This window comes from Urocitellus parryii, chromosome 13 (genome assembly GCF_045843805.1).
Source record: "Urocitellus parryii isolate mUroPar1 chromosome 13, mUroPar1.hap1, whole genome shotgun sequence".
In the NCBI taxonomy this organism is placed as follows: Eukaryota; Metazoa; Chordata; class Mammalia; order Rodentia; family Sciuridae; genus Urocitellus; species Urocitellus parryii.
In genome coordinates this window covers 35,418,213-35,431,992 of record NC_135543.1, presented here as the reverse complement: position 1 = coordinate 35,431,992, position 13,780 = coordinate 35,418,213, and the positions used below count along the sequence as shown (strand labels likewise).

General features: G+C 43.3%; 1 protein-coding gene across 9 annotated transcripts in view; it reads left to right on the top strand.

Moving 5' to 3' along the window:
* The window catches only part of Fhod3 (formin homology 2 domain containing 3), a 434,672-nt gene that overhangs the window by 268,292 nt on the left and 152,600 nt on the right, over positions 1-13,780 (top strand). For all 9 annotated transcript variants that reach the window (XM_026400010.2, XM_026400011.2, XM_026400015.2 and 6 more), the window contains exons 8-9: positions 4,257-4,351; positions 10,907-11,050. In XM_026400010.2, the coding sequence (XP_026255795.2) occupies positions 4,257-4,351; positions 10,907-11,050 (239 nt within the window). The remainder of the gene's footprint in view (positions 1-4,256; positions 4,352-10,906; positions 11,051-13,780) is intronic.

Sequence of the window (13,780 nt, the reverse complement as noted above, 5' to 3'; positions counted from 1 at the left end):
CATAAAATGTCTTATACTTTTGCCAACTGCTATTATCTGTCTGCTACTGCACTAGCAATGAAAAAAAAAAAAAAACTAATGGAACTCAGAAATAGCTTATCACACATGGTTCAATACCATGTTTCTTTATGGACATGTGTGGTCTTGGCTATGATTTTATAATACATATAACATCATCCTATTTTACTGCTAGTAAAATTATTGCAGAATCCTATGATGGAATTAAACATATAAATATGTCATGGTTTTCTGCAGAGAGCAACATGACTGCCAGATGTGTTTCCACCTAGGGTTTAGAGGCAGCTCTCCAGTTCTCACATGGACTAGAGAGCAGCCCCAGGTGCCAGAGGTGACCAGGGGCAAACTGAGCATATCCCTTTGTGCACACATATACAAATAAGCCATAAATTTTACTCAGAGTGGTTTTAGATTCCTTCCCCAGCAGGGTGAATGGCATGCTATAGACAATCCTTTTTTTTTTAAACTAGAAAAACTGTCAGATTCAAGGAATCAGCACATAAAACCAACAAAATAAACTATAGGTCCTCAAACATCATTACCACCTCAAGCAAATGCAGTTGGTCCGGAACAGAGTCCTGTGATTGCTCTACAAACATCATGCAATCATGCGTGGTTGCCTGTGGTTTAACCAGAAGGCTCATTCTGCAGTGTAGCCAGTTTGCTCTGTGGCCTAGAGTGGGCCACTTAAAGAACAGGGTTAAAACCTGAGGTGGTCAAATTCCATATGGGTAGTAATTATTATTTATGAATGACTGAAAATTTATATTGCCTCATTTGACCCAGGCAATTGGACTTCCGATCAAGAGCTAGAGTAAAAAGACTAATTGAAGTTAGTCCCTGGGCATAGCTTGTTAATGCACCTATTTTCTGGGTCCCCTAGATCATCTTGTCTTTTGTTTGCATTTTCAACCACTTTCCCCTTCTGGTGACAGGCCTGGCCTGGTGGGAAGAAAGGCAGCAGAGCTCCTGGTAGCCCTTGAGGGGGCTTCACTGTGTCACTTGTCACTTGAAGGGGCTTCACTTTGTCACTATATCAGACTCCTTTTCTTTGAGGTCTGCCCTATGGTGACTTTCAGGGCATTGGTCAAGAACTCACTGCTCCCTGAGCAGGGGACCTCCCCTCTGTTTGCCTCTCCCACAGAGGATGGGGCAAGGGACCAGACAGGGTAACTCATTTCAAAATTTCTGTCATAAATCTTGGGTCATATTAACTTGGCTCAGCATAGCTTTTGAAGTTCTGTTTTTCATTTGAATGTAAAGTGATGAGATATGACACAATTCTTAAACACGTGTCACACATGATTAACGGGGTTGGGAGGGTGGAGTTCGGCCATCCTTTGAGGCGATCTGTTTCTGCTTGAACATACTGATGGGTGAGGAATGTTCAAAGCCTGGTGGAAACTCCAGGTTGACAGAACTCCAGCTCCATCTCCGCTGTTCTTTACAGAAGTGCCTCTGGGGTGTGTATCCATTATGGAGAAGGGCATGGAGCACACCAAGAGAATCTTCTGTTCAAGTGTTAAGCCAGCTTGCGTGTGAATTGTGCTGCTGTCTTATGTTGCATTAGTTTTAACAGAGGCGAGCAGGAAAGTCTTGAGCCATTTCTCTCTGCTTATTTATTCTGTGTTCAGAGAGGCCCTGTGCTTTGGTGATATGAGAGGGCTGGCTAAGGAGTCTGTAGAAGGTCCGCCCTTGGGTAACTGTGGATGTCACCACCAACCACTACCATCATAATTATAGCCACTGATGTTCAAGTGCCTGTTGTGTAACAGGATTCTCCATATCTTCATGTATACTCAGTTATTTGGCAAGTATTAGCCATGCGTATGCAGACATCAAGAAATGACAGGCTTACAGAGCCTGTACTCCAGTTTGGGGAGTGGGGGCAGGCGCAGGGGCAGGGGCAGGGAGAGACAGATAATAACAGTAACTGTTTTCCAACTATCCTGTCATTGCTAAGGAAAAGACAAAGTGCTTTTTTCTTTTTTCCTCAGCAACACCTTGAAGAAATACCGCAAGGTAGATGCTTCCACATGAGTCTTCTGACTTGACCTTCATTCCACTCTCTGGGGCCCAGTTCCTGCCTTACGTAAAGGGGTGGGGTTGAAGGGCTTATTTCGATACAAAAATGCCCCCAACACACATAGTGGGGAAGATGGAGGATGAGCTTAGACTAATTGGTACTGATGGGGCAGCTCCTAAGAGTCTCAAGTGCTGGTGCTTCACACAGGTCTAGCCTACGCCCTACCAAAGTTGTTTTTGTTAAACCCAATGTTTTCTCCCCTTCACCTTCATTCTAAATGGTACCAAACTATCAAAGGGAAGAGAGCATTCATCCCAGCAGCATGTAAATATATGCATGTTCCCAGACTTTAAATGATAATAGAATCGGGAACCATAGATGAATAACACATTTCTCGGTTAAAGTAAGCTGTGTTTGAGTGTTCTAATCATAATGGATTAGATGGTGTGCACGCACGCGACACACACACTTATGTGTCCGTGGGATGGGGGGGCTGTAGTCTGGCTACTCTGGGCTGCAGGCCTCTGCTACTTGACTTTTTCTGAGCCCTGTTGCCTCTTTAGCTTCAAAGTAAGAAACTAGGAAGCAGTTCTGGGCCTGCTAGTACTACTAGAAATTCTTGGCTCCAGTGTGTTCTCCCTTACGCTATGTTCCTTTTAACCACAAGTGGGTAACACTCTGACATGTTTCATGCTGAGGTTTGGTGCTGTGTGTGAATGATAAGCAAGAGCAGAGGCACCTAGAGCTCTTGAGCTGCACCTGGATGGTGAGACCATAGGCCTACTGACTGCATTGATTGACTGTCTTGACTGTCTTGATGGTTACTTTGGTAGGGTTTAAAGAAAAACTACGCTGTGGTGTAGACTTAAAAGAACTTCAATATCAACCAGGATAATTTGCCCACTAGCAAGGGAATGGAGCATGCCTTTGTGCTCAGCTTAAAAGGTCATGGAAGAGTGACTTGTTAAGACTTTGTGTATCACTTGGTGGGAGAGCCAGAAGATCTCAATGTGAAACTGAATCTGTCTCACGTCTTTAATCCTCTTATTTCCTTACTGTGTGCATCTGCTGTCTCGTTCTTTTAAAATTGCTCTAGCTTTACCTACTTCCTACAGAAATCTTTATTACTCTTCAGCATTTTATTGAACACATTATATGCCAGCTAAGAGCACAGACATGAATAAGACAGGTATTTCTCTGACCTTGGGGAACTTGCATGTCAAGACTGTTATCAGCTGTGAGTGACATAAACCTTGCAAGGGTCAGCAGTTGGAAACTACTAAAGTTATTTCAATTTTACCTTCATCATGCAAAAATAAGCAGTGTTCCTTCAAGGCGTTTATAGAGAAAGAAGAGTTTCATGTCCCAAACCAAGAAGCCAAGGACAATGCGATGCTTCCTTCACTTCAAACATTGCTCTCAGGCATGGGAAGCCATGTCAGAAGGGTGTTTCCCCCTTTGCAACCTTGCCTTGTGGGTCCTGAATTTGATGCATTTTCTTGCAGCCTCTGAGCCTGGGGAGAGCTGCTCACAGGCCTTCCCCTACAGAGGCCACTCATGAGCCACCTCTTGTCCTAAGCCCTCTATAGCCATTCCCACTGCAAGATGCCTCCCTCACTAAGTGATGCGATTAGCTAAATGCCTGCCTCTCTTCAGCTGTTCTGTGCCCGTATTTATTCTTACGTCTAACTGCTCCTGTAGATGGTAAACCTAGCTGCCCACTAGACTTTGTAACTGGCTGATACCAAGGGACTAGAAGAGCATTTTTTTTTTTTAAGATGTTTGTCAAATAGGTGAGTCACTGCTAGAGTGCACGAAGAACTTCTGCATGCCATGGGACATTCAGAAAACACCTAGGGAGAGTTTTCCCAACCTTAGTAAAGTGTATGGCCCAAAAAGTTGCACATGAAAGGAATTTTAGAAACTGCATATTGGATATAAAGGGAAACTTTCAAGTGAGCAGATAAGCATCTTGATGCTGGAGAATTTATGATATTTGATTAAACAGGATGAAGCTGATGTGGTACAATGTTGCCTGCTAGGATATCTTAATTCTAAGCATGCTCAGGTCCACTCTCAGGATATTATCACACAAATTTGGCAGCTAAAAGACACTGCTATGACGGGGGTGGGGGGGAATAGTCCTTAGATATACTATGATGTGAACTGGATATTGTCAAATTATTTCTAATGATTTTTGCTTCACTCATAGGCATTAAGCCCTGGTCAAATATCATGGAAATCCTGGAAGAAAAAGATGGCGTTGACACGGAGCTGCTGGTCTATGCAATGACTTTGGTGAACAAGGTTGGTTGATGTGTTATGTATGAAATTGTGCCCTCAAAAGATACATTCATATCTTAACCCCTGTACCAGTAAATGTGACCTTATTTGGAATTGGGGCCTTAGCAGATGTAATCCAGTGAAGATGAGGTCATCAGGGTAGACTCTAATCTGGTGTGATGTCCTCATGAGGGGAGGAAAGACGCAGGGAAGATGACGTGAACACATCCATGCAATGAAAACAGTCATGTGAAGACCTAGAGATTAGAATGACATGGATATGAGCCCAGAAGTGCTGAGGACGGCCACCAACCATCCAGGACGAGGCAAGGAGGGAGCTTCCCATCGAGCCTTCAGAGGGCACAATGGCACTGCCGATGCCTTAATAGCAAATTTTCAAATTCCTGCTTTAAGCCACCTCGTTCATGGCACCTTGTTTTAGTAGTCTGTATACTAATATGTAAAAAACTAGTTTTTTCTTCACAAGCCACACTGTGTGGAGACCCCCATCCTGGCAACTGGAACCCCAGCTGCTTCACAGGAGAAAGCATTTCAGGCTGTGCATGGTGTGTGTGGATGCATGCACACAGATGCCTGGGACCATGACGGTCTGTGGGTGTCTATATGCTTTTATGCTTTGGTCTTTCCTAGTAAAATGAGAAAGTTGACAGCAGAAATTTTGTGATTGTTATTCCTATTAAGGTAATTTTAGGGTATATCTTAAAAATATCAATAATTTTATTCTAAAGAAATAGTTCACAAAACAGGAAAAAAGTCTTTTGCTCCATGGGGAGTTAAGTTTGGATTCCTTGGGCTGAGATGAGGATTCCTGTGGATGGATCCCATTCTCCTTATATGAGAATGACGGCACCTTTGCATTCCTTTCTTCCCTTCACATTCCTCTCTGGTCACTGACTACTTGCAGGCCAGTAGCCATCCTTAGACCCAGAGATGCTTTGAGGCAGGGGGTCCCATAAGGACCAGATTTGGGACTGGAGCTCCTTTTTTGAATTGTTATACCCTGGACCCAAGGCATCCTGTCAACCATCCTGTGGCTTTCCTCATGTGCTCCAGCCTGTTGGGTGGGAACCTTCCAATTGTAGTGATAATAAAGGCTTCAGAAAGATCCAGAATCCCGCCCTGGCATGTAACTGGAGAGATGTTTCTCCTGATGAACCGAAGATGCATTCATAGAGCAGTATAGTTACAAGGAACCCCTTCTCCCACTCGGTAGTAACATGTGCCCACTAGAAGGATTGAGGGTGTCATCTGCTGTTTCCTCAGCAGTCTGTGCACTCTGCTTAGGAGCCTGAAACAGACCCCAGTGCTCAGAGCAACCTGCCACACAGTTGGGGACAGGGTAGCTTCCTCCATGACTGGGGAGGTGTTGCTAAGTGGAAATACAATTGTTCTTTGACTAGATACCACAATGAATCCCCAAGAGACTCGAGAGTTCAATGTAGCCCATTAAACTTGAGGGGGAAAAATGTAGAAAAGGGGAGTTATATTTGATCTCTAGTTGGTAAAGATGCCAACTTAAATTGAGACAGGCTGACTTTGCAAGAACATGGAGTTTATTTGGGAATAGCAAGGGATTGTGTCTGGGATACACACACAATGGGAGGTCTCAGGCACGTTCTAAGAGGTTATGTTTAGAAGAACACAGAACTCCGTGTAGGCTGTTCTGAAACAAAGATCCTTAGTTGCAGGAGTTGGAGCGAGCTCATTGGGGGAGACAGCATTGTTAGCCAAGTATCCTTAAACAAACAGCTTATCTGGAACACTACAGTTTTCAGGAATTCCTTGGATAGTTCATAACATGGGTATACGTGCATGAAGGCCCTTCTTTTGTGGCGGCCTGGCTCCTTTCTGTTTAGGTTTGACACAATTCAATTTTGGTAGTGACAACTTTCATGAAGATTCTTTTTACTAATGAAACCAATAAAAGGTTACAATGGAAGGGATTTAAATGTCACTGAAAATTGTTAATGGTTTTGTTTGTGAAATGAAAAATCTCAAACTACAGCTAAAAGGTAAAGGATAAACTACAAAATTGTTTGCCAGAAGCAAGGCCAAAAAAAAAAAAATCTTAAGTACATTTTAGAACCTAGTAGAAAAATGAAAAATATGAAAGCAACTAAGAATAAAAAAAAATCAGTGAAACAAGACATTTTTTTCTGAAGTCACATGATAATGATTGCTTTTTAATGAAATGTCCCTTGTTGGTGAGCCCATAGGAAACTCATATGTCCCTGATGAGAAACGGAAATGCACACAACTTTTCTGGTACAAAGCCTTAAGAATTCTGCCACTTAGAAATCTATTTGTGTGCTAACTTCATGTGATTTGAAGCAATGTTTTTTTCCCCTCAAATTAAGGTCCTCTATTTCCTGTCCTTTTTCTGTCACTGACATTGTTTTGTTGAAACACTGGAATCAGCAAAAATAGAATACTCTTGCCTGCAGTTGATCACAATCCATACCAATAAAATTGTATTGGAAGAGGCCATGCCCAGTCGTGTTGAGGATTGCAACAGCACTTGGGTGACATAGGAGCTCTTGTCAGTTGCTGACAAGGACACAGTGCATGGACACAGTACGTGTCTCCTCTACTGGATGTTGTGGCATTCAATGTCCAGGAATGCCTCCCTTGCTCCTTTTCTTGTGGCGGTTATCATTTTTTTGTTCTGGCTCAGAAGTCCAGAAAGGTCCTGAAGAATGTTCCTCCAAGTGGTAACCCTTTCCTTAAAAAGGTCAAGAGACAGCTGCTACTCATACTGGGTTTGATTTGTGTTGTTGAATTGGAGGCGAGTTTATTGCCCCAGTGAGTAAGATGCTCTGATACCAAACAGAATAACAAATTGAAATGTTAAAATGGGTCTGGAAGGAAAAAAAAAAATGCAGACTCTGAAATCTGGGAAATTATATTGCAAGTTGGGTGGTTTCTAACTCATATTGATTTCAGCAAAATAAACGGTGGTGTAATAACGTGGAATTAAATAAAATTGACATTTTCATGGCAAAAACAAGGACAGCAAATCCTAGCCTGCCCAGGTTTCTGAGACTGAAGTGGGTCTCTTTGTTAAGGGATGTTAACCAGACTCATTATCCCCCGTCCCCCCTCCCTTGCCCTGTCCCTTGTCCTCAACCAGGGCTTCAGAAGATCAGAGGGAATGTGAGAAATTAACCCCCTCTCACCCTGATATTATGCCCTGTATTGACCCAGCTGAAATCCCCTTGATACTCCCCTATTCTAGGAGTCTCGGGTATGGATCAATGTAAAATAAAATGAGGCAGATGCAGGGGCATGAATAATAGAGATTACCATGGGACTGCCCTGGGGAGGGGAGCTGCTTCCAGGCCATGGGGTAATTGACCCATGTGGCGTTCATACCGAGTTTTTTGCCTGTGTTCTTACATTTTATTACTTTTTAAATAGCACTCAGTAAAATGAACTTTCCCTTTTGGTCTGCAGCTCTTTGAGTTCTAATGTACGGATGGGTCTCACCTTCACAGTTAAGGGACTGATTTCAACTTCCCCCAGATTTTCCCCATGTTCTTTCACAGTGACTTCCTGACCCTCTTATCCATAACTCTTGGCGACTTGTTCTCTCATCACTACGGTTTTGTCTTTCCAAGAATGTCGGATGCAGTCATACCCCTTGAAGGCCTGGCTACTGTGAGAATAATGCCAGAGATCCTTCTGTGTCCCTGCTCTGCTCTGCTCTGCTGTTTTGGAGACATGTTGTGTGTTTATCCCTTCTCTGGAAAGGGGTTTCAGTATATAAAGTTTCCCTTCCATGCACGACACGGCTGGGAATATTGGGGGGGGGCATAGGCTTTGCCATACTGATTTTATTCTGCAAAAAAGATTTGATGCAATCCACAAAAACCTAACGAGGGGGGAAATGTCCTTTAGGACATGCTTTCCCTTTAGGAGATTCCATTAAAGAATTCCTTGTTACAACCCCTAGCAAGACGAAAATCAGAAGGTGGGAGCTCCAGGTATCAGGTGGCTCTTGTGGCATCTGAGGGCAAAGGTGGAAAGAAAGATTTGCTTCAGAGTCATTTGGCAAAACTGTCACCTTCATCAAATGCAGGCAGCCTGGCAGTGAGGGTGACGGGGTGCAACTTGGAGGAGAGGCCCAGGGACATGTGGGAGCTTGGTAAATTAGCTGAACTTGTTAGAGAATCAGCTGAAAGTAGGTAAATGCATGTTTCTGGGAAGTCTCCCTACCCCCCATCACAGGCGGAAAAGGAAGCTGGTGGAAGGACCAGCATCTCCCCTGCAGCCAGGCACGAAAGCTGGAGTCCCCAGGCTTGGCTCAGATTTTCACAGCGGAAATGACAAATGACCTTTTAATACCTTTGGTTCTGTGCCTATTGAGTGAAGGCTCCCGGAGCCTGTTTTGGTCTATAGATTTAGTTGTTTAATTATTTAATAGTGATCCCCCTACCCTTCATGGTTGGACTCACTGAGGCGATGGAGATTAGGTCTAGGATTTTAATCCCCTGGAAACTTCAGAGTGAAAGAAGGTCAGCTGACTTCAGGTCAGGAGGAAGGGGAGTGGAGAGGCAGAGACATCCTTCTGGCTGTGTAGAAAGTCTTAATTCTGATTCTAAATGTTGAAGTGCCTGCTTTCTCCAAGTTGTATGTTTTATAGGGTCTATATGCAGTAGGGCATCTTGCCATTTTCTTTAAGAAATTCTAGAGTTCTCTTTGGAACCAGAGGATAAGATTGCCGATAGGATTATTAAACTTCTTTGGTAGTTGGGAACTGAACTTTAGCCCTGAGCTACATCTTTTTAATTGCTTAGGACCTTGCTAAGTGGCTGAGGCTGATCTTGAACTTGAGATCCTGCTCCCTTTGCGTCCCGAGTCTCAGGGATTGCAGGCTGCACCACGGAGCCCAGCTGAAAATGGGATTCTTTGTGACTTCTTGGTTCATGATAGACGCAAGAGCTTAGGTGACTCTTGCTACTGTTTATGCAGTGTTGACTGTCACACCAGTTGCCCTGGGTTCACGCTTGGCCATGCACATGTGAGAATCTGTTTACTACAGCTGATTTACAGGCTCCTCTCTCATGCCCAAACTGCACCCTTTACTGGAGTAATTCACTACCACACAAGCATTTTTTCATGAGTTCCTAATCTTTTTTTCTCCACTATTTTTATTTTTCACAAAATAAATGACGGCAGAATGCATTATAATTTTTATCACACATATACAGCAGTTGCAAGTGTAGTATTCTCTGCACAGAATAAAGAGGAATAAGCCATTTTGGGGGTTATTGGTAGATTTCCCTTCCAGTGCTGACAGCCCCAAAATAGATGTCAGAATTAGGGCTGGAAATGATGCTTTAGAAGCGTTGATCTTAGGTCTTCTGAGGCAAGTTAAACCTCCTTCAGAGTCACTTTGGAAAGCATGCAGTGTTCTCAGAAATGCAAAGGTAGTGAAATAAGTAGGGAATGGAGACCAGTATCTGAACTTTCAGACCAGAATAACTCCTGCAGAATGCAGGTGTGTGCATGAAGTGGAGACCTAATGGCAGCTCGGAGCTGGGATTTTATCCAAGGACTTCCTCTTGCCTCAGGCAGACCCCATCTTTCCTTGGACCTTCCTCTCCCTCCCTGATAAGACTAGTGGCTTGAAGTAGTTTTCCCCAAGGCTCCCTCCCAGTTCTGAGCAGGGGCCTGGTCTGAGCCATCCTCCTCCTTTGAAGAAAGGCAGAATTCAAAGAGGAGTTGGCTTTTTCTCAGGTTATGTGTTTGTCTTATGGTTGCCACTTTGAAATTTCTCATGTTTCTCTGAGTTTCATAGAGTGAGAGGAGGCCCTGCTGAATTAAAAGGGAATCACTAAATGATTATAACACCAGCTGTTGGTGTATTGATTGTAATAGGAGTAATCCCAAGGTGTATTAGTTTTCTATCGTCATGTGACAGAAATTTAGTAGCCTAGGATGGCATGCTTTTACTATCTCACAGATCCTGTAAGGCAGAAGGCCAGCATAAACCTAGCCAGGTCCCAGAGGGCTGCAATCTAGGTGTCGGCTGGGGCTGTGGTCCCCCTTGAGACTTGGTCCTCTTCCAAGTTCTTATGGCTATTGGCAGAATTCATTTCCTCACAGCCAAAGAACCCACGGGGTCTTGCTCCTCCCTAGAGACCAGGAGGATAATCTGTTTCCGGTCTCTGAGTCAGTGAAGACCTAAGCCCTCTTTTGAAGGACTCACTGGATTATTACTCAGAACAATCTCCCCTTTGATTAACTCAGAATCGACCGATTTGGGGAACTTAATGACACCTGCAAAATCCCTTCGCTTTGCTGCATAACACGAGCTTACAATGATGTGACACCCCACTGTATGAGTATTGAGCCCATATTCAAGGGAAAGGAAGCAGGAATCTTGGGCTTTACCCCACCCCTCACATTAAGGAGTTTTCTCCCCCTCCTGAAATGAATGTGCCATCTGCTTGTTCTATATTGTTATAATCAAAGGCCACTGGCTAACATGTAAAAATGCTTTCAGAGCCTTGTGACTGTCTCTTAAGTCGTGTCTATGTTGGGTTCTTTCTCCAGACGTTGTCAGGATTGCCAGACCAAGACTCCTTCTACGACGTGGTGGATTGTCTGGAGGAGCTGGGTATTGCTGCTGTGTCCCAGAGGCACCTGAACAAGAAGGGAACTGACCTGGACTTAGTGGAGCAATTTAACATTTACGAGGTAATAGAACATGCCATTTACAAGTCATTTTCAGCAAATGTCAAGGGCAGAAGTCACATGCGCTGTGGACCAGGGGTTCTGGGTGTGGTATAAGAGCATCCACATCAATCGAGGGGAATTTGCTCAAAATGCGAGTTCTCAGGCCCCTGCAGGCCTATTAAATCAGAAATTCTGAGGGTGGGCCCAGCAATCTGTTCTATAACAGCCCTTCCAGGATGCCCTGATATTTAAGTCTAAGACCTTTGATGTAGGTGAACCTTGGAGCTATTTTATTTTTTAGAACTTGGACCCTGTCGGCACCTTCAGTCAAGGAGTAAGGGGTTGGGGGAGTGTGTGTCAATGAGAGAGATCCAGCTACATAATTTGTAGGTCCCAGTGGAAATCGGGGCCATTTTGTGGGGATAAAAAGTGCTTTTAAAGATTTGATTTTTTTTTTTCTTGCCTCTACGATCTCTCACCTTCTGTGTGGTGTTTTTTTTTCTAAATTACATCATAAGGAAAAATTAAAATTTATTTGGAATGTTACTGCTCATCTTTGTATTATGCAATGTCAGTTTAAAATGCAAATATAAGGGCTTTAAACTTGTGGGCAGAATCAGCAAAATTGTCCCACTCATAATTCGTAGCCCCCGTGTACACATTTCATTCTTAACCACAACAGGGGAAACGCTGTACAAAACCAACTTGACTGTCTTCATTTCACTTCTTATTCTGAGCATTCTACCAATGTTCTGCCTTTAGTTCACTGATGAGTGAAGCAGGGTTGAAAGAAAAGGGATCTCTGGGTTGCTCTGTCTTGTCATGTTTTCTCATTGTTTCAGGATAAACCATTGACTTAACATGGGGAAGCAACAAAGCGATAGAGCCGCTCGGGGTGTTTTCTCTCTGCAGTCAGCTCCCAGAGCTGTTGGCACCCCTGCTTACTTAGCTGTGGGTCTGTCTCACTCTCACATATCTTAGGTCTACCTGATCCTATGCTCATGAGCGACAGGAATCGCAGATGTAGATATTGTACCTATCTCCTCTGCCTACAAGCATGCTCCTGGGTGCTACTGGACTCGCATCACATGGTTACAGATAAAATTTATAGGAATTTCAAGATGGAAACAGAAGCTCATTAAATCAACCACAGGTCCCTTGTGAGCGTGGGCCTTGTGTAGCTGATCCCAGCTCTGCTTTAGATTATGTAGCTTGGCTTCATGGCCTGTTGAGTTGGGGGGGGGGAGATTCTAATATTCTGCCTGTGCACATGTACCTTAATACATTTAATCAATTCTCTAGTTCTGAAGTTTCTTCAATTATAAATGTTATGACAAACTTCTTCATTCTTAATTTTTATGAATAACTAGAGTTCTAGGGGAGAGATTTCTCAGTTTAATGGTTCCATTGTGATCTTTATTGGGTGGAAATGGAGACATTGACATGTAACTCATTATTTTCTGCAAGTGTCGTAATGACTTGAGCAGAGTTATATTTATATACTCTTGGAGAAATTGAACGCCAGGTACTTGCTTGCAGAGCTGAAAGCTCCCACATCTGCCCATCTGGTCAGATCTTTGTGCCCATCGTTTAGGCATCTTCTCCAGCTAAGATTTCTGTTTTCACTACTAACCTGTAGCACTGTAAATTAGCAGGTGGTGGAGGGGTATGTTCTCATGGTCCCTAAAAGAGCAGGAAAGAATAATAATGACAACTTAGAGGGAAGGGAGTTACAGGGAATTGGTTTTCATGAAAGCAGAAGACAGATTTTGGTTATCTCCTTTCCCCTGGCCCTTCTCCACCCTGGTCCGAACTTCCATCTCTGAGACTCTGCTCCATCAGAGGTGCAGAAGATCCCAGCTTTGGATTCTATAGGGTGCTTATACCTCTAAAGATGGCATGATGCATGTGAAGTACCCTTAATGAAACCCCTGGGCAGAGTATTACAGTAGCCTTGATATGTGCCCCCAGGGCACTAGAAACTTCTTCCTGTTCAGGTACATTTTGTTTCCTGCCTGCCTCTAGGAGTGCCTCCCCATCTCCCCCTCTCCCTCCATGCCAAAGTTTTTAAAAGTTTCTGTTTTTGCCAAATTTATATTTGAGCATCAAGTATTTATTATTCACAAACATAGCATTTATAGATCATTTAAAGAAAGTAAGACAACCATCTATGCAATAGCTTCAAGAACTAGAAAATTACTGCTTGGAAACATCCCAGGTAACCTCTTTGATGTCATCCCACTACCCCTACCTCAAAATTATCTTTAAGCTGCTTTTAGGTAAAAATGATAAGCTGTGAACTCTAACACAAAGGATCAGATTAGCAAGTCAGAATTGACCAGAGATCTTGCCCACTAACTATACTAATAATTTTAAGAATGCAGGCTATTGAGGTGCATGTGAAGATTGGAGCAGTCTGAGACATCCCTTGTGACTCCCCAGGTCCTTTCCTCATGTATCAGACGTGTACTTTCTGACCAATAACAGACAAGATCTCTAGGTGAAGTTTCCAGGTCACCTCGTCCAGTGAAGAACATTAAGCTATGAAATATTTCTACATCATTTCTCAGATTCATGTTCATACGCCCGTACATTCTGCGTTTATTTACTCTAATTCTTAGGAACATCTTGCTAAGGGCATTCCAGGAATAAGAACTCTCAACAAATATTGGTAGTCTATTTTTTAGGTATTCCAGTTGTTACCACACTTACATTAGATTAACCGCCATCACCTGGCTGGCTCTTTCCCCA